The sequence below is a fragment of the Trichoplusia ni genome, chromosome 15 (genome assembly GCF_003590095.1).
Source record: "Trichoplusia ni isolate ovarian cell line Hi5 chromosome 15, tn1, whole genome shotgun sequence".
Taxonomy (NCBI): Eukaryota; Metazoa; Arthropoda; class Insecta; order Lepidoptera; family Noctuidae; genus Trichoplusia; species Trichoplusia ni.
The window spans coordinates 3,082,590-3,103,571 of NC_039492.1; the positions used below are offsets into that span (position 1 = coordinate 3,082,590).

The following is a 20,982-nucleotide window of genomic DNA, read 5'->3' on the forward strand; positions in this document are numbered from 1 at the left end:
AAACCTTAAATCTATTGTTTTCCCTTCTCTAGATAAAACGGTATTCAATTTAAAAACTTTGTGTAAATTAACCTGCAATCATTTACGTAGATCTTATGTAATGTTTGGGAAAACTCATGCGGGCTGTCAGTAGTGTCGGTACACTGATAAAACAAGGTACATACTGAAGAAACTATCTACACGTGTAGATAAACATATTTAAAGTAGATGTATGTAAATATAATAAATAAAATAGTAAAAGATTATCTCAAATCCGTTGTCCGGTATTTTTATAAAATACTTAATGATAAAGTTCCTCTCGTAGTTGCCCGATTCTGATTAAGATTAGTGTGACTGACTAATGATCAACATAACATTGCTATGTCGAAATATCATAAAAGTCTGACACAACAAGAAACGCACACATTATAAGTGTACATACATAGTACAGATTAGTCCCTGCACTCTCGGCAGATAAAATACACTTGTTTTCATAACTTCAAGGTCTAGAGATTTCCTGACATCATGAAATCCATCAATTTGACATCTTTTACAAAATCTAGGTAGACACTAGCTGTCGATATTGTTTATTGGCTCAAAGCCAAAAAAGGTATATACGTTTTTTTTTAATGAATTAACATGGCATGTATTGTCAAAGGTTAAAAAATACCTACAGATTAAAAATAAACTGTTTTTATTTTAATGAAAAGGCATAATAATTCAGATTTAGATGACCATATTATAGTGTAGCTCTGTTGCTTATAACAACAGCGCAAAAATAAGTCGCGATAGTTCAATAACTGGGTCATATTTATGCACCAAACAGAAAGACACAAATAAAAACACTAACATGATGTAACAATAACACTGTGGCAAAGTTGATTAAACAAACAAAATATTCATTATATTAAAATTTCCTTGGAAATAGGTGAAGTAGACTCTTGGATTCAAAATCAATATAATGGAGACTGAAATCATCAATCCGCAATTAGGCAAGCGTGGTTGGTGACCAATGCTCGTTGCTACAGTCAGCCATTCTTAGCGTTCCTTTTGTTCCTCGAATTGTTTAAATAGGCCAGTGTCATAAAACAGACAAATGCTACTCTACGCCGGAGCTGTGACCTCAAATATTTGGAGTCCTGAATAAATTGCTGGCTTTACTTTAAAATATTTTAAAAGTATGCTGACGTCGTAAAATTTGTAATTTATTTAGAACGTATGATAATTTATTTATTATTCTCATTGTATTTCTCAGTACTTATCACAGTAATAATATAAATGAGAAAGTATGTGAGTGTGTTTCTACGCAATGTGTTTTCTTCCTCTTCACGCTCAAACGACTGAACTGGTTTCGATGAAATTTGGAATGAAGGTAGGCGTTTTGGATTAACACATTTGCTGCTTTTATCAGATAGAGTTAGAGGAGAGTAATGTTTTCGAAGCTAAATCCTATTTTAAGACGAGCGAAGCTGTGAGCATAAACTATTACATAATCGATTATAGACCTCTGCAATAATTAAAAAATATTCGATAGATTTAGGAGCAATGCAAGTGACCTTCTTTCCAATATATAATAAGTACCTACAAGTCCAATTAGAAGTATTTTATTCTTAGTTAATTTTAATACAAACGTCAAAGTGGTCGATATCGTCGTAACGATAAAGTAAAAGTTGCATTTATCAATCTCAAACGTACAATCTCTTTGCCAATGCAAGCAGTATTTTTAATTTTAAGAATTCGCGTTTTTAATCAAGGCACCATTGTATCGAAATAAAAATGTTCATAAGGCAAAGATTTGATGAATTGAAAATCTCTTTTTTATAATAAGTATTGCACAGAAAGAACACTTCTGCATAAAAGCTTACAAATGCGTAACACATTTTGCTATTTTATGCAACCATAAATACAGCAATTCATTATTCAATAGATTACTATCCATGGAGCATTATGAATAATAGATAATTATCTACATAATACCTTTATAACAGATTCACTTTTTTTCGAAATAAATAACCGTTATTTTCAAAATTTATTTTTTGTTCGTTTGTCATTACATTTCTACCGAATGTACGAGTTAGATATTATATTACGCAACTGGCAATTGATCAAATCGGTATTAATAACTGCGATACCTACACTTAACTTTCTATTTTTGTAACGCCTATTTCTAAATGTAAACTTGCACTGCTTTAGCACTATTTGTACCAGCCACGTGGATTCTTTGTTCCGTCGTAAATTGTATAATAGAAAACGTAAGTAGAATTTCAAGATTGGCAGTGGTTGAATAAAAGTCGGTCAAGTGGGAGTCGGGCTTGGGACTCTGACACTTTGTTTTATTCCTCCCGTACAAATAGGAATATAATGAAAAAGTCGGTTGAGTAACAAATACATTTTGAGGATAGCCATTTCATTATTCCACATGACCGTGGCGATCATCGCTCAATTTTAAACATTTGCTTTTATAGCGGGAACAGAAATGCATAATCTGTACAATTTTTAACTGACTAGCTAGCTATTGCGGTTCTTGCGAGCCTGGTGGCAGACGGACGGACAGACAGTATTGACTCAGTAATAGGGTTCCGTTTTTACCCTTTGAAAACGTACGTATAAAACGACTTGCTGAAATTTGTTTTCTTAATTGCGTGCTTTTAAATTAAATTATGCTACAGACTGTTTTTTCTCGTCGCCATCAATATTTCGTTTTATAAATATAGTTACGTTGTAGGCGTGTAATTGGGCGTTGGACTGGAGCACATGCAATAATTTAAAATAACAGACTGAAATATTTTCAGAAGCCATAATTATTAGTTTTATGTTTTTCATCAGCACATTTTAGCATGCTCATGGAAAGGAATCAAACACGGTGCCATGTTGCCTACCTTGAAAATAAGTGTGACATACAAAAAAATCTGCTCTCTCAAGGCACTTTCGCAGATGACGTCATGTAGCATCTCGTAGGCCATTTTTCCGGTCTTGAAACATGAGATAAGTTTATGAGTATCACGCATTCATGATAGTGCCATGGAATAAGCAGTAAGATTCACGTTATAATGCATTTCTCCAGTGTGCGCATGCGCGGGTGGGGTGCCGCGCGTATTTTTACCCGGTGACGTCAGCAGTCCGACCTCCGCATGGCGTGCGGACATGAAAAGAACCATCGACGTAGCGGAAAAGGGACTGTTTGTTGTTGTCATATTAAAATAGAATTTGAGAGAGCAAAATAGAAACATTCTGTTAGGTAATTAATGTCAGCACTACGACGAAAATAATTGCTCGTGTTACAGTTAGAAACTAAAAAGATTTTGCTTTCATTGATAATTATAGAAAACCAAATGAGTAAGTTACGGCGAGTGGATTTTTAGATTAAATGCAAGTAATTATAGGTACCTAATCAGAATTGAATCAATAACCAATATTTTTGTATTGACTTGTTAAAACGCCATAGCCCATCCCCGCTACACCTCTGGCCACACTCGCCCTCAAGGTCCGACGTTGTGGCCATCTCAAGAACGCTGCCGCACAGCTGTTGTAAGTCGTTCAATAAAATCATGGCATTTATTTAGTGTTCATTGACACGACAGCGATTTTTGTTACGCACAACGACAATTTATATCAATATTTTGGGCGTTTTCTTGTTACTTTACAAAATACTTAGTAGGTGATTTGTCAAAATAATGAGCTAGTTTCCTAATGCTAGCATGAATAGTGCTTGCGTAGTCGATGTCTGTAGGAGTGAGGAAGTAACCCGCTCTTCCTTGTGTATGACGTCATCGAGTTAGGAATCGCGCTACTGCTAGCTATGCCAGTTACGACTATCTAGTCAGGAAACAGGATTCATCTGGCTTTTATAAACACTTCCTACTCAATTATCAGAAGTGCATCTACTATTAGCGTGTCATATCCCCCTATCTAGCTTTGATGGTTTTGTGTTTGCTCCTATTAGACAAACATGTATTAGGGTATTGTTTATAAATCAAAGAGTTGAATAATATAGTATTTTGTTTATTAGTTATTTTTAACAGCAATTATAAGTGATAAGTTTATGATAAATGTCACTTTCATGTCACAACACAACTAACACAAGTCAAGACCCATCCACTGTTCTGAAACTTAGCTTGCTGTGAAGCATAACAAACTAAATTTCAAGACCATTTACATTGCAATTGCCAATTCCAAGCTTCTACTGAAACCTAAAACTTACAATTACTGTTGTATCACATATGTACAGTATAAAATATTTACAACTTAAACACAATTAAATACAATTTTCCACAATCTTACTTAGCTCTCCGTACTAAAACGCATGGAGTTCTACCCCAATCAAACTAAATTTTGGCTAGCCATTCAAACTATTATTATTACAGTCAGTAACATAATTAGGCAACATAAATGAGTATGTTGTTTCCTACAGAGCTAGTAGGAATGTCCCATCACTAGTTTTGAGCATATAAACTAGATGGTTCAGACAGGCCAGGAACTTAGGCTCACTAGGATGTTCTAGCAAAACATGTGTAGCTAACAAATAACAAAATCCAGCAAATTAACAAGAATTACAATAAGTGGCGATTTGTATGATAACTACTTTGTAAACAATTGCACTATCTAGCAAAATGTGTCTTGAATCCGGCTCTGGCTGTAGCTAAATGACTTCAATTCAGATACTAAGACCACCAGTTCAAGTCAGAACCAACTTCATTATACACTTAAAATCTGCACTATTAATTTATCCAGTCTGATGGCTCAATTAGGTAGTGTGTCCATGAGAATTTCTTTAACTCCTGATGAGAGACGGTCGGGGAATTTGATGTCAAACGCAACAAGCAAGTCTCCTTTCCGCGTTGGTTCCTTAGGTAAGGGAAGACCATACCCTGGGAACCTTTTCACTGTGTGTGGCTTCACTACTTCAGCTTGTAAGTTCACTGTTAACTTCTCTCCTGACATTGTTGGCACTTCAATGATCGTACCACATAATGCCTGCAACAAAGAAACAACATAGATTATAATATGTACTATGAATCACTCACTTTACTAGAACATTCATAAGTCAAGAGCAAAATGGAAGGGCAATAGGTATAACATAAAACAATTATAAATATTACTGAATTGCAAATAATTGCTCAACTGAAAGAGCGCAATGAACTTGTTTGATAACAATAAAAATTGTAACTCATAAGGTAAAGAGAATTCTAGAACAATGTGTGCTTACATACTGTTGGCTTGTTTATCATTAGTTGGTAAACAATACACAACAATTTACTAACAATAAATTAACTTGTCAATTAATTAATTCAAAATTAACTGGTGCTTACCTGTTTTAATGAAACTTTAGCTGTATATCTGATATCACTGCCTTCTCGTTTGAATTGAGAGTGTGGTCTGTCTCTGATAATGAACACAATGTCTGCTGGTATCTTATTCCGGCCCTGGTCTCCCTCCTTCTGGAATGTGATCTTCGTTCCAGCTTTCCATCCAGGTTTCACATGAATGGTCAACACTTTGTCTTCTTTCTTAGATGTGCCGTCGGGCTGTAGAACACGGCGGGAAATCTTCATTTTCTTCACACATCCACGCGCGATATCTTCCAAGGACACATACAAATCGTGTTCGATTGGAGGATCTTGAGTCTTCTCTTTCCGGCTTGGCGATCCGTGGAAGTTAAAGCTGTGGCTGCGGAAGGCGCCTCCTGGTCCACCGGGCCGCGTCTGTCCCATACCCAAGTTGGCGAAGGGATCCATATCCACATCCATGTCACGATCGAAGAACATGGTCGTACGACCGCCACATCCGTTCAAGTCGAAGCCTTGGAACGGGCTCGCCGAACCGAAGAACTGTGCAAAAGTGGCTCTTGGGTCTCCGTGGAAAGTGTATGAGAAAGACTGGCCACCACCGGGTCCGTTGTGTGATCCCATTCCTCCTTTGAGTCCTTCCTCACCGTGCGCATCGTAGATTTCTCGTTTCTTCTTATCAGACAGAACTTCATAGGCTTCTGCAACTTCTTTGAACCTTTCTTCGCCTCCAGGCGCCTTGTTCTTGTCCGGGTGGTACTTCAGTGCCAGCTTGCGATACGCTTTTTTAATTTCGTCGTCAGTCGCGCCTTTAGAAAGACCTAATATTTTGTAGTAGTCTTTACCCATTTTGAATCCTTATCCTAGAACAAAAACAATATTCCCGTTAGCATTCGCGCCTGACACCATTTTTGGTGATGTAGAGCGATGATCCGCACTACATAACTATTTAATATTTGATGCTAAATTCAACAAATATGTACTTATTTGGTCCAGAAATATTCTCTTAATAATATAGAACACTTACCTATTCACTAACAACTTCAGCAATAGTCCGGATAGTAGAATTAAGCGAAATTTTAAAATATTCACACAATACACTTCTTACACCTCACAGTAGCAACTTCACGTTTGAATGAAACGCTGCGCCCCCGTTGCGCCAAAATATATACATTAAAACATCTAGAACGTTCTAGGGCCTTCAACCTCTGACAAAACGAGACAAAATAAGAAAAGTTTAAGGAATGTCGCTTAAGGTAGAAAGAGATGAATATAATTTTAGTTGTTCAGAAATACAAGAAAATAATGAGGCTCAAGCGAACTCACGTCACCGAATCGGGAAAACAGTACGTTCTCCATGTTCAGAATATTTTTTAGCAAATTAAGTTTGTTTTCGATGCTGTCAAGAGTTTATATAATCTTTTCGAGATAGAAGGTCTGTGTTTCATTGCACACATTTTTATTTATTGTGTGCTAATACTACTTGTAAATTCGTGACGGTAATTGACTTTTATAGTTTAAAATCACAGATTCGAGACTTGTATGATTTCCCTAACTAACAAAAAGTGGCGACAAGTTGAATGTAGTTTTTCAATTTTCAAATACATACTGCCAAATAAAAACAACTTGGAAAAATTCGCACAAAGTATAATTCCATATGAACTGACGGTTACTGACTTTTAACATGGTAAGGTTGTAATTATGTAATATAATTAGGTATAGCATAGTTTTTGCTAAATACAAATTGTAAACCTTCATCCACTCAAAAATTTTCATTCAAGTTTTATAATATATATTGGTGGAAATATTTTTATTATGGTTTTTGACTATTTTTTAACTGAACTACATCATTTCAGATTTACCTCGTCTCCACCAAGTTTTGCCGTGACGAGAGTATAATAATTGTTCATTGGTAAATAGCACGTTTTGTACAACTGAACTCTGAAGTTTTGACAGACTTATTATTGACAGATGATTTCTGTCAAGCAAGCCAGTAGTGTCAAAAGTTAAGATCGGGGATTGGTGTTTTGTGTATGTTTCTGTTATTTATATAAATAAAACTAAAAGAGCTACACTTAAATTAAAATTTATTTATCTTACAAGTCTTAAGAATAACGCGTGTCGACAACCTTTGTAATCGATGTCGTAGTACTTTTCATAAAAGTCTTGTATTAGCTCCTCAACCTGTAAACAATGTCAAACGATATATTACAAAGTAAATGCGAGTCATGTAAAGAAATAGCGCATGAACCGTTTATAGAATGTGTAGAATGTGACACTAATCTATGTACCGCTTGTTTCGCGTCCGGACAAGAAGTGGGTACTCATAAGAACGATCACAAGTATGCTGTTCGTCGAAACGATTTCCCTCTTTTCGAAAACTGTAATTGGTCGGCTAAGGAAGAATGTAAACTACTGTCTGCTCTATCGACATATGGGTACGGGAATTGGGAGGAAATATGTAAGAGTGTTCACACCAGATCAAAACTTGAATGCCAAGAACACTACAAAAAATATTACATAGAAAATGTCCAGTACAAAGAATTAAAACTTTTACCTGAAACAGAACAATCATTGTTTCCAAAACCAGTGATACCTTTCTTATACAGCACAGAAGTTTGCACCAACCCACCGAGGAATAATAATGCTGATCAGCATTTGGCAGGCTACAATGCTTACAGATCAGAATTTGAGCTAAGTTATGATCACAATGCAGAAAGCATTTTTAACATAGAGGATAGTTACTCTGATGAGGATGATGAAGAATGTATGGACTCATTAAAAGTGTCTCTGGTCAGTGCACTGAACACTAGGCTGCGTGAGAGAAGGAGACGATACAAGGTGATACAGAATCATGGTCTCATTATGCCAAATAAATTAGTTTCATGGCTACAGAAGTTTGATCAAACTCTCACCAGACAGAAGTCTGAGCGGTTGCTGTCATTGATGCAGTTCATGACAGGAATGCAGTTTGATGCTTTCATGGAATCAATAAGTTTAGAGCAGGAACTAATGCAGAGAATATCAAGACTTTCAGAATATCGGAGAAATGGAATAAGAACATTGTATGCAGCAAAGCTGTACAAACAGTGGAAGAAAGAAAATGATCTGGTTGTTAAGGAGCAAAAGTATGCAACATCAGTCATGGCAAAGAAGTATGATAGTCAATCACCTATCAAGAATGTCCATATGTTTGGAAAGAACAATCAGTTACTTAAATACAAGAGGACGTCAATGCCATTAGAAATTGTTGATTTACCTGGATTCAACCGCCTCACCGAAGCAGAGAAAGTCCTCTGTTCTAATTTAAGACTAGTACCAGAAAACTACTTAGAGATTAAGCAACAATTGATAACCCAGAATAGTAAAATGGGATTCCTTCGATTGTTAGATGCAAGGAGGATAGTCAAGATAGATGTAAACAAAACTAGGAAGATCTATGATTACTTATTGTATGAAGGATTTATATCTAAGCCACAGTAAATAAATAAGCTAAATGTTTTTACAATTTCCGTCTTTTTCTTTTCATATTTTTCCTTTCAGTGAACAAACTCTTACTGCTTAAGGTTTCATTAGCTTTAGTCAATTAAGGTCAAGGATCCTTACATGTTCATACTACTAACATTATCAATCTAATTTAATTATCTATTGTACTTACTTTGAAACCAAACTTCTGATAGAGAAATATAGCGGAGTTGGTCGGCGATACGTGCAGAGTAACATCTTGACCTGTACATGTCTACAAACACAAAATACATTAGTAAAATATTGGATTCTTCAGATGGACCTAAAAGATTGGAAGGTGTAAAAACCCTGGTTTGAGATACAAATATTTCGAAATTCTATGTATGTATGTTCTATGTTCTCATAATATGATAGTTAAGTTGTTATTCAAATAGCTGGGAAATTTAAGAAAGCGATCCTGTGGGCCTGCGGTTATGGCGAAGGTAAAGACGAGAACAGGGCTGCTGTGGATCGATCTGTGTTTGCGAATTTCCAAAACTATTCCAGATATTGACAATTCGCAATGTGTTTGCGAATTTCCGATCGATAGATTTTTGTTTTCTCATTGATGTAGCATCAAAAGTTGAAAATTTACCAGATGTTGGATTTATCGAGTTTTCATCTCCGGAAGTCTATTATACTCGTTGTCCGTCGGTGAGGTTAGTAGTCATTAAGTTTATGGATAAAAAATGCGACATGCTTCATCACGCCTCTTTGTGGGTGTGACGTAAGCACAGGACGTAAGGCATTTCACTTGTGACTGTATTTACACATTGATTTGTCTATGAAACCCACCTGCAGCAGATGATAGAGCATGAAGGTGGCGATCTTGGCGTTCCTCCACTCGGGCCGCGTGAGCACGAAGGAGATGTAGGCCTCGTTGTGTCGCGCGTGCGGCACCAGGAAGGCGCAGCCCACCACCAGCCGCTTGTAGGTCACCACGCAGCTGAACTCCGGGTACTGGAGGGCTTCGGTCACTGTACCGGTCAAAATGGCAGTTTATACTATGAATTATATCTAGCCATTGCAAATTGCAAAGGCTTTTATTGTTTGTAGTATTTAGTGTTGTATAAGATCGGTGAGTTGTTTATCTACAACCATTTTAGTGGTAAGTCCGAAAGCTGGGTTAGCCTGAATCATCGCGCAACTTCCAGGGCCCCAATTCCGCTATTTACATTGGCCGAAAAATTAATGGAAATAGGATTATCTTGAGGCCGTTTGTATTCTCCTAAGCGTTTTTCCAACATTACAGTTGGAAATTCATTCTGGGGCGAGTCAATATAATGAATTTCCAATTAATAAAACTAATTATTATGGCTATGGTAACTTACAGTCGATCCCGGGCCAGAAGAACTGTGCACAGAGGTTGTTGACGGCGGCGATGTGGTGCGGCCTCACGTACGAGTAGTCGATGGTCGCGCGAGGAGGCGGCTCGTAGTCCTTTATGTGTCTACCAACATAATAGAAACTTAGATAGAAACAGAGTAATTATGAGTTAAGAACTCAAAGATATTCGCCGTGACGCAGGAAAAATTCTGTTTCTGCGTCCTTTGTTATGCGCTAATGAATTCGAAACGACATTGGTTTAGTCAGTTTACTTTGACCGTTTATTTTGCAGTTCAACGATCATAGCACTTGTATCACTGTAAAATGTCGTTCTTGCAATACGGCTGTATATATCCTTGTTTGTGGTTTGATTTCACAAAAATTCAAGTCACATGCACAGAGACTCAGAACAAGCATTCGTGAATCACAAAAATTCTTGTCCTATGCGGGATCGAACCCGCGACACTTCGCTCTCCGGGGATTTAGCGTGGTCACCTCAATTACTCGGCTATCAATGCAGTCTAATTATCAACCTAACTTACCTGTTAGTCTTCCTAAGCAGTTCATCGGTGAGCTTGAGCCAGGTGGGTGCGGAGTCCCCGTCGCGGCGGATGTAGGGCTTGAGCGTGGCCCCCGAGTACGACGAGCGGAAGGCGGAGGGCTCGCTGTTGGATATTAACAGGGTGCCGTAGTTCGTACTCGCTATTGTACCGCATAAGTTGTCGATTAAATACTGAAAACCAAAAACATAATCGTATTACGTACTTTACATAGTGATTTATGAACTAATAGCCCCATGTATTGCATACCCTGTTTCGTTCTATAAGTGTACATGGTGTGAGCAAAAAACTGCAAGTAAGAGAGAACTACTATAGAACGCTGAGACTCATGTTAAAAATTAATTGTGAATTTTTTAAAACCAGGCCGCGATAAAATAGGCACTACGAAAAGAGAGTTTATCAAGCTGAGACGCTAACAACCGTTTTCTCACTAAATAATTAAGACCACTTACTGATCTTTGGAATCGATCTAGAACTCTTTCAGCGTTTGTAATGACTCTTGGGTCTTCAGTCACATAGCCACCGAGTAGCTTCACAGCTCTGAAACGGAAAACAACTTTAGTAACAAAAGTCGTTGACCAGTAAACTAACTTTGCATTTTAGTTGTGACGTAAGCATCTAATATCAAAAGAGTCAGTAACAATGTTGCTGTGGAAGCAAGACGGTGCACTAGAATAAATAAATAAATAAATAAATGCGGACAACATCACATACATTGTTCTGAACCCAAAGTAAGTTGCGAAAGCACTTGTGTTATGGAATTCAGATACAACGAAGGTACCACAAACACCCAGACCCGGGACAATGTAGAAATGTGAATATTTACATTGACCCGACCGGGGATCGAACCCGGGACCTCAGAGCTAGCGACACCTTGAAACCGGTGCGTACGCCACTCGACCACGGAGGTCGTCAAGAAGCCGTAGTGCAGCGGCTCGCTTCCACAAATTTACCGCGGCCACCTTACTTATTGAGGAGTTTGTACGTATAAATTAATAGGGATAATTGTTTGAGTCATATAACCGTTGATAAATTTGAACTCACTTGTCCAAATCAAATAAAGGCAGATGCTTATGCCTCTTGAGACGGCGCAGAGCCAGCTTAGCCTTCAGTCTTGTAAGATACGCCTTCTTATTAGGTTCCTTCACCTTCGGGATCAAGTTCTCCACTTTCTTCAACAGCTGGATCTCCTCGTATTGACTCATTTCCACTAAATCCGGGTCTGGTTTTGGGAGCTCGTCCTCCCAGGGTAAGTCTACTGAGTTCAGTTCGGTGGAGAAGAGAGATTCCCTTCTGACAGGCTTTTCTTCGACGACTGGCTTCTTTGGACGATCGAAAGTTAATTTCCTCTGATCGTGGTCCGAGCCACTGCGGGAGTCTGAATCGTAGTATAGCATTGATTGTTGGAATGAGTGGATGCTTGAGGAATCACTCTGTGAAGATAAAAGAAGATTTTTAGAGCTTGAAATAAAAGTGGTTCCGAGTTACTTTACAGTTTACAGTCAGGTTACCTTTAGAAGAGACAAAGAGTCATCATCGGCCTAGCCTTTTCCCAACTATGTTGGGGTCGGCTACCAGTCCAACCGGTTTCAGCTGAGTACCTGTGTTTGAGCTGAGTATCTGACCTCCTCAACCCAGTTACCTGGGCAACACGACACCCCTTGGTTAGACTGGCTGTCAGACTTTTTCAAGCTTCTGACTACCTGTAACGACTGTCAAAGATTCAGGAATAACAGCCGGGACCCACAATTTAACGTGCCTTCCGAAACACGGAGGAACTCGCTGTGAAAAAGATGGTCACCCATCTACGGACCAACCGCGTCTAGCATAGCTTAACCTGTGATCGAATCACTTATGCAGTTATAGCACAGCCACGAGCTCCTCTCAGAAGAGACAAAGAGTATTTTTTTTAATTTTAGCATAACATAATATTATGTCAAAGAATATAAAATGTATAGTTTGTGGTGAATCAAAAATTCTGATTTACACGAGAACTGACAGACGAAGTGTTATTTTTTAATTTTCCGTATGTTTCAATATGAATTTCTTACTTGTACTGGCATAATCTGATGGCTGGGAAAGTCGAAGCTCCTAAACTCCATGTCCGAGTAGGAACAGTCTCGGGGTGTCATCATGCTCATGGACTCCTCGAAAGCACTCTCGTCGCCTATTTCATTCCTGAAATCAAAATACATTTTACTTATGGCCTGTATCATCATTTAAGAGCAAAGCATTTATGAGTGTAAGACTGTGAAACCGGAACAAAAGGTTAAAAACAATGTATAGCAAAAAGTCTTTATTATTTAGGTATCATGCTGTTTGTCAAGAGGAATGTGTCAGACAAATAGACATTTTAGATACGTCATTTTGCTAAGTTTGGTCTCTCGTTTTTTTAGCAGGGGGATCCACAAACTTTACACCTGTACTGCAGGGATCGAACCCCAGACACGTCGCGCACAGTGGGTATGGCATAGTGACCTAAACGGCTCGGAAATCCTTGCAATCCTGCATCCTTTATACCGATTAGCCAGCGTTCCAAGTACATAATATTTACTTTCCAAGTAAGTACGTAAGTAAATCTAGTTGTCACGCAGTAAGCTATGCACCTGCTATCAGAGTCCACCTGATCGTAGAAGGAGGTGCTAGACACCGCGCTGAGCTCGTCGGAGTCCACGCGACGCTTCTTACACGGCACTGGCTCCGAGCTCACGTGGACTGGACTGCCCTCATTACTGATGAGGTCCTTGTACCCTATGATCGCAAATTATTATGGTAAATAATCATTTAATTTACATACTTCATAAGTGCCTCTACTAGCTTTCATGAAAATTATTTTTTGTGTTTATTATAAATGCTGGTGAAAAGATCTAAATATGTAAGCATTAAGATGCCAACTAATAACAAATTCAAAACAAATATTTGTTGCATAATAAATAATTGATAACCTGCAGATGTTTGCCTGAATTTTACTTTTTTAGGCATCCTTCTACTATCGAAATAATTTGGAAACTTTAATAACACTTACCCATCTCAGTGACTTTAGCAAGGAAGAGGTTTTTATCAATGGACATTTGATTCCGAGGTCGAACTTTGGGCTTGTCTCTGGCTATTTCTTGAACTGAAATATAATAAAAGTACCGTGAGTCAAATATTACTACCAAATAATAAAATTAAATTTTGAATGCTATCATTACAAGACTCATACATATTTTCATACATATTTATTTTTTCTATGGTACCAGCAGACGGATCTTTAAGGCTTTTTGTAATAAGTACTATGTTATCTCACTTATATGAGCAGCTACTGCTGGTGAGAAGGTGTGCAGCAGTTTCCACCAGCCCGTCTCCCCGAGTGCTGCTGACCCTGACTTAAAGAACAGTTTGTTGTAAACTGATAGAACTCCAGCTATTGTTCCTATCCAGTTCTTTTTTTGTTTCCTGTAAGGTGATAAAAAATTTAATTTAATTCAAGCCTAATTTCTACTTTCATACTAATCAATATTTTTCTACTAGTTTATAAATAACATTCCACTGTTTTCTTGAACATAATAATGAATACAAATACATTTTAATCAGAATATTTACTTGTTCATGTATCCATAAGTACGAGGGCTTGAAAAAAAGAGAATGATTAAATAGATCATTAATATTTAGAAAGCTTATCATGAATAAGTTGAACATTTTAGTGTTTAGTTTCTTTACATTCTGCTTCCTTCTCAATGGTCAAGTAACTTCTTTCAGAACTTTCTTCCATCATTCTAGCTGTGAGCATGTGAAGATGACGAAAACCAAGATGGTTTTCTGTTATTAGGCCGTTTTCAGGCACTTAGAAACATTACATTATTGACTATGGTTGATCATTAAGTCATTGAGAACCAGCAAGAAGCACTATTAATGCATTACTATTAGGGACTGGTGAAGTAAGTTCTTCAAAATTAGATAACGTATACTTACGTCTGGTTTCCAAACAGTATTTGCCAGTATCTATCAATGAAGGAGCAGATATGAGTCTTGTAGTGGAAGTAGCCATGGTTGCTGATGCCGTATGACTGCATGTTGAGGTGGTGCAGTGTCAAGTGAATCACATTGACCCTGGAAATTATGTAGGTATTATAAGATACTGTGCCAATAGTTGGTGCTGGTTGGATATGTTTTGTCGCTTTTTTTCGGTAGGTAATACGTATTTGGTAAGAAAATTTTATGATAAAATGAGATAAGGACTTCATGGTTAATACTTATTACTGATTGTGCAAAAGATGGGATGCTAGTGAGTTGAGATTAACGTCTAACATTTGTCATAATTTTTTTAGAGTAAATAGAATTTTAATTAAGAGATAGATTTTTATTAATACATTGCCATGCCATTGTATAGGTGTGTAAGGCTATTACACTGACCAAGGAAATCTATTCCGCGTAAACACTTCCTTTTTATCAGGCGAACAGTCTTGGCAAGTGAAATCGTAAAAAACATCGCAAGCGAAGTCTCCAGGAGTGCCGGGCCTTCGTAAGCAGGTGAGGTGAACGAAGCAAATGCAGCTCTCGCATATCAGACCAGGTCTGTCTTGTTTGTTCTCAGGCTCATTGCAGTATTTGCATGTAGTATTCATAATTGGTTCTGGTAAACAAACATCACTCTCAGCCGCCATGGTAATAACATAACCTCAATTTGCTAATGTTTTGACATTAAAACAATTTAATGTCAATGTCAAACTTTGTTTTTATTCTAGTTTATTATTTTGTACTTTCGTCCTAAAATAATTCGATTCCCAAAACAGGCCAAGATTGTAATTTTAACCCTTAGAAATAGAATATGTAAATATATCAGGTCTGTAAACCTAAGTGGTGTATTTTTTATCTAATTTTAAGTACTATACAAGTTAATTATGTGTACAACAGAATGGAATTTTCCATGTCTTGTACATTTCTTGAGATTTCCTTTTTAAGGATTGTTATTGGTGATTGGATTCTCATTATAGGTAGATTTTATCGTATGAGAGCGCTAGAGTAAGTATAAGTTTCACTTTTATTTCGAACGAAAGGATAATATTTTCATACTTTACAATAAAAAAGACGATGAAAAAAAAAATGTATACTTTATTCTTAACAGTCAACAATCACAGAAGTCACGATTTTCGAGTAGTCATTAATTGTTCGCGGAACTGGTTGATCCACCGGGTTATGTGCTGCTTGTGGATGTTCCTGGCGATCTTCACTGGTTCGGGGTCACTGGGGTTGCTGGGCATCAGGTCCAGGTGGTGAGCAGCGTCTACAATTACGACTGCTCGTACTGTGTCACTCAAGCTGTCGAGAATTCCACCTGCAGAAAAAAAAATTGTTGAAAACCAGCCTGGACTTAAAGTTGAAGATAGTTAATTTTATTTTTGGAGTAAATAGTGAATTTAATCTAGTGCAAGGGGGTTTCTGACATGAATCCATTATCAAACAATTAAAAACGTGTTATTTAAAAAAAAATGCGAGAAAAAAACAAAAGTCGCGACGTCCAATACCTCCAGTCCAAGGATCTCGCAAACCATTGCTGAAGACAATGTTTGAGGCGGCCTGGAGTCTGTTGCCTCCATACTCGAGCCGTGCCATGTCTGGCCGAGGGTAGACGCCGTACTTCTTATGGCACTCCTCTGCGTAGGCGGTGAAGTTCCACGGCTGCGGCTCGAACATATCATTCACGCCGTTTGAACACATCGGCATCACCATCTCTGTGCATGCCTTAAGGATAAAGGGGATTAATGGATATAGGGATGAAAATACTTATTGTTCTTTATGAAATGAAATTATTTTTACCTGGTAATCCCAACCAGCAGCGTCGAGATTACCGTAGTCATCGCCTTCCTTGTAATTAACGCAAGGATTCTTTTTATCGTAATTCGTAAATATGTCTACCACTTTTCCAATACCCTGAAACACAAATATATTTATTTAGCCCAGAAAACATCACCAAATCACGTACCGTTGGAGCTAGTTTTACCTTAAGCAGTTTTTCTCCTGTCAATGTCTCATTAAGGTACTGGCAGACAACCCTCACGGGTTCAGCAGGCAATGACGTCAAGAAGTCAGACGCGAATGGATAGTTCACCATGGCCAGAGTGGAGTACATTGACTCCAAGAATTCCATGAGCGTATCGAGGTCTGTAGCGTTTTTGACGGGCGAGCATAGGTTGAGAGTCTTGTTCAAGACTTCTTGACCAGCAGGTGTTTTGGTGTAATTTCTGAAAATGAAAGTTTGGTGTCAAAAGGGAAATTTAGACATTGTTAAGTAGGACATGCGGTTAAGAAAGACTTTTATAAGTACATCATTTTCCCATTTTTGAGCACTGTGTCAGAATATTTTCATATTTTTAGACGTGTACAGTTTTTTTCATTCCAATTTATTAGATTCTCATACCTAATAACAGCCCAAGACTGTCTGATATTCTTGGAGCAGTTAATATCGACAGTCTTGAAGCTGGAGGTGACCAGCCTGTTGAACACTCCGCAGGGAGCCATGCCGGGGTACATGTGTACAGGGGCAGAAGCCGCGATGGCGCCGATCACCACGTGAGGGTACTTTATCCTGAAGTACGCAGCCAGCATTCCACCGTATGACCCTGAAGATAAAGATTATAGTTTCACGATTTTATGAACTTTGGAGCCTACTACTTTTTTACGTTGTAGATGTAAAAGCGAATCACGAAACTACAGGCCGTAGAGCGATATCTCTCTTTCGCAAGTTCCACAGCTGCAACAGTCTGACTAGTGGTTGAGTGGCCTGTTGGTCTTGTGGTTAGTGGCCCTAATACTCTGGAGTTACTCTGGTTGTGATTCCCAACCAGGACAACAATTCCGCTATTTACAATTGCCGATGAATGAAAAAGCCAATATTCATATTCTCCTATGCATTTTGCCAACACAATATTTATAATTATATTGACGCGAGTGTTCCCCCGCGTACTGAATTTCCAATAATTGTGTTGGCAAAACCAAAAGTTTTTATTTCAAAAAGGCAATTTTTCAGGCACTTTTACACTTTACAATTATGACTCTAGATGCACGTTAGATTCTCGGTCCTTAGTATTGGCATTAAAATGTATAATATATTTACCTCCAAAAGCAATGACAGGATACCTAGGCTTGACCACGTTGCCCTGTAGGAAGTTGATCAGGTCAGCATAGTCGGCCAGCGCCTGCGCAGACGACAAGTACCCGATGTGTTCCTTGTCCAACGACTTCTTGTCGAAAGGCATCGATGAGCCATAGTATCTGAAAACAGGTATTAAACGTCAGAAAATAGGTCTATTTCTCCCAAACGCTTTAATTTCAACGAATTAGTTCATTTCATGGAGCGAAAATTTGAACTTAGCTGAGGTCAACAAATTAATAACTTAGAGGTGGCGTAAGAGAGAGGACGAGTCCTTTGCCCACCAGTGGGATTCCAGCACGGTCTAAACGAGTAACCTCTACAACACATTCACTTGATGATTCCCCTTGTCGAACTGGTATAAAAATTCTTTTGACTGTCATGTTAGTCTTAACGTAATGTTATTTCTTTTGACAATCGTAAGAATGAGATATATATTAATTAAAGGATTTACTAACCTGTGCTCAGCAAATACGATTTTAGCTCTGAACTCCGCGGCGATTTCCCACATGAAACCCGTATGTTTGGCAAACAATTCAATTTGACCCTGAAAAGTAAATACGCATACTTAGTTGATTTCATACTTCAATACAAACACAATGTTATTTTAACATAAAGATAATATAGTTTGATAACGGTAGGTAGCTACTAACATCTTACACAGGGTCATTAGAATAAAAATTACAGTAAGAATATAAAGTAAAATGTGTAAGCATGCGTAGACAATGTAGACATGTTATTTTTCTTTCTGCTAGCCTGTTCATACATGGTCTTCGTTACTAGTCTACAGAATACTGTTTTATGTATTAAGTGGATCATACGACGCCACACGCCAGAAATCGAATTAAAAAATAGTATCTGTCAAAAAGGAACAGTGAAACAGAGAACGTGTGTACCGGATACATTTACTCTTCGACAGCCACGCAAAACCTTCTTGTTGTTTTTTCATTACCGGACCACAGTAAAATCTTTAAAAGCATTGAGCGACGCAAAGTAACGGTGCCGTCTGGGCGTCGAACCCGACACTAATCACGCATTGTCTTGCGTTTGATCTGTCTTGTTGAGGTAAAGAATGCTAAGCTTCGCTAACAGGCTATTTTGTATCGCGTTCCTACACTGGTTGTTATAACTTAAGGCAAAGGTTTCTTAAGCAGTAAGTAGGCGATATGTGTTTAAGATAGGTAGAAGATTTTTAATTGTACCGGGTTGTGGTCTGAGGGCACCATCCCTTAAACGTGCCTCTATATAACAGCTTTCCTGCCAAGGATCCTGGTCCATAATACGGCATAATTTTGCGACATGATTTTTTTTACATAAAAATGAAGCAGTGGTGTGCGGGATAATTTAATTTCCTTTATGTATATACGATTCTGCTGTACGTGTTTGTTACTGAACTCCTAAACTACTGGACCTGTCTCAAGGGTTTTTTTTTGCGTATGGCGCCCTGGATGTTTTAGATGCATAAATCGGTTCTCGGTGCAGCTAGTGTAATTAGTATTAATTACTACATACTATTAAACTTAGAACTACTACATAATAAGTATGTTGAGCTTAATTGTTATGATTTAGTTGCTTCGATAACAAATATATGACGCTACAATTTATCTATCTTTAATAATATTGAAATGAGGACGTTGCCCACTCATATTAAAGGCATAGCAACAGACAGCTGTTTATGTATTAATAAACATTTAGTGCCTACGTATTTAGCAATACCAGATTACGACTAATACATTTCTTACAGAGTTACAGAATAAAATAAGACACATAATCTAACCTTAACTAAAAAAAATATAGTGCTGCCAAGAGATGGAAGGATTAATCCATAAGAATTACTTATGGACATCGAAATTGAGACGAATATGCAAAAGGTTTAAACAAACAAATGACATTCCAAGCGAATACCAATCGATGTTTATTAATTAATTTAATTGCGGTCACAATAACATAAACAATGTCTGAAACGTTAAATTCCAGTGAAATTTGTATTGCATGTTAAAATCAGTCCATTGAACTATTAAAAACAATGTCATTGGGCATGGTAAGAAACAAGCAATACAAAAATTGACCTTCTACTTCATTTCTTTACGATTGAGAGCATAATATAATATGGTAATAATCGGTATTTTCCTAGAAGCAAATTGCACATGCAATTGTTTATACCTCATTGAGCTGGACAATAAAAGTAATGATATTTGATAGCTTGTAGGTGCCTATATACTTTTAAATGCTGATTTAAAGTCTGTGCTAATGTAAATAGATATATTTGACTACCAAATATTTTTAAGTATCACATTACTGTCACAAACATATACAATGAGTGTATAGCTTTAATTTGTACAATCTAAGTGAGAAAGAAAATACAAATTTAAACCGAAACTAAAATCCTTCACCCCCACAACTCTGAAATGAGTAGACCGTTTCTAAAGAACAAGCACATAATTCAACTTTAATAGAAAACAGAACATATTCTACCCCTCTTTTCACGAGGGGGTTGCCCTACTGAAGTGTATAAGTACATATTACCGTATTCAAAATAATATCGTATATAAACTCAACAATACATTTATATAATTAGATTATTGTAAAGGATGCATGCGTCACCTCTGTGGGTATACGAAATCTTGTGACCGAATGCTTGCACTGAATCAGTTGATTGATAAATATGTATGTATTTATACATGCATTTCAATTCGTCACATAATTCACCATGGTGTTAATGTTATATTATTATAATCTGAACGCATTTATTCTACTTTACCTACCTACATATTTACTGAATTAAATACGGTATTATTTTTTAAATTAACTGCAAACTTATTGACATAGGTGTACGAAATTGAGCTGTGGGTAAATAGTACATTAGTGCACTTGTGACTTGCCTCATTGCCGGTATAGAAGAAGATAGGACCATTCCCACGATCCCAGTTGTCATCGTTCACCAAATACTTGATATTGAACGTTTCATTCCTCTGGAACCCGAAGTGGTCGAGCGGGACTTTGAAATACTTCGTTTCATATTTGTATTCCGCTATCACTGAACTTAAAGCCACTATAACACAGAATATAATTTGTTTCATCTTGTCAATATAAATATACGTCCATTCTGTGTGGTTCCCAACGTGATAATGAGTGATCTCGGTCCGTCAAGCGTTTAGCTTATGCAATGTTATGTATGTACAGTTGTGGGCTAAAG

The 20,982-nt window shown here is 37.5% G+C and overlaps 4 protein-coding genes across 4 annotated transcripts; 1 reads left to right on the top strand and 3 right to left on the bottom strand.

Moving 5' to 3' along the window:
- Window positions 1-3,965: 3,965 nt before the first annotated feature.
- Window positions 3,966-6,397, bottom strand: LOC113501513 (dnaJ protein homolog 1). Its single transcript, XM_026882690.1, has 3 exons — window positions 6,292-6,397; window positions 5,289-6,127; window positions 3,966-4,953 (listed from the first exon to the last, which is right to left on the bottom strand). The coding sequence occupies exons 2-3, from the start codon at window positions 6,111-6,113 to the stop codon at window positions 4,720-4,722; spliced, it is 1,059 nt and encodes a 352-aa protein (XP_026738491.1). The 5' UTR covers window positions 6,114-6,127; window positions 6,292-6,397; the 3' UTR covers window positions 3,966-4,719.
- Window positions 6,398-7,334: 937 nt separating this feature from the next.
- LOC113501508 (cysteine-rich protein 2-binding protein) lies at window positions 7,335-15,426 on the bottom strand. The gene is made up of 13 exons (XM_026882684.1): window positions 15,050-15,426; window positions 14,609-14,746; window positions 13,944-14,092; window positions 13,680-13,772; window positions 13,261-13,405; window positions 12,706-12,832; window positions 11,699-12,087; window positions 11,107-11,194; window positions 10,637-10,827; window positions 10,100-10,218; window positions 9,564-9,745; window positions 8,923-9,003; window positions 7,335-7,448 (listed from the first exon to the last, which is right to left on the bottom strand). Exons 1-13 carry the CDS (start codon window positions 15,298-15,300, stop codon window positions 7,356-7,358), a joined length of 2,046 nt encoding a protein of 681 aa, XP_026738485.1. The 5' UTR covers window positions 15,301-15,426; the 3' UTR covers window positions 7,335-7,355.
- Window positions 7,437-8,772, top strand: LOC113501511 (transcriptional adapter 2A). The gene has a single exon (XM_026882687.1). It carries the CDS (start codon window positions 7,458-7,460, stop codon window positions 8,745-8,747), a length of 1,290 nt encoding a protein of 429 aa, XP_026738488.1. The 5' UTR covers window positions 7,437-7,457; the 3' UTR covers window positions 8,748-8,772.
- A 302-nt stretch (window positions 15,427-15,728) lies between the features above and the next one.
- Window positions 15,729-20,924, bottom strand: LOC113501510 (lysosomal Pro-X carboxypeptidase). Its single transcript, XM_026882686.1, has 8 exons — window positions 20,669-20,924; window positions 18,245-18,333; window positions 17,751-17,908; window positions 17,055-17,256; window positions 16,638-16,878; window positions 16,454-16,567; window positions 16,162-16,378; window positions 15,729-15,971 (listed from the first exon to the last, which is right to left on the bottom strand). The coding sequence occupies exons 1-8, from the start codon at window positions 20,864-20,866 to the stop codon at window positions 15,778-15,780; spliced, it is 1,413 nt and encodes a 470-aa protein (XP_026738487.1). The 5' UTR covers window positions 20,867-20,924; the 3' UTR covers window positions 15,729-15,777.
- Between the last annotated feature and the right edge of the window lie 58 nt (window positions 20,925-20,982).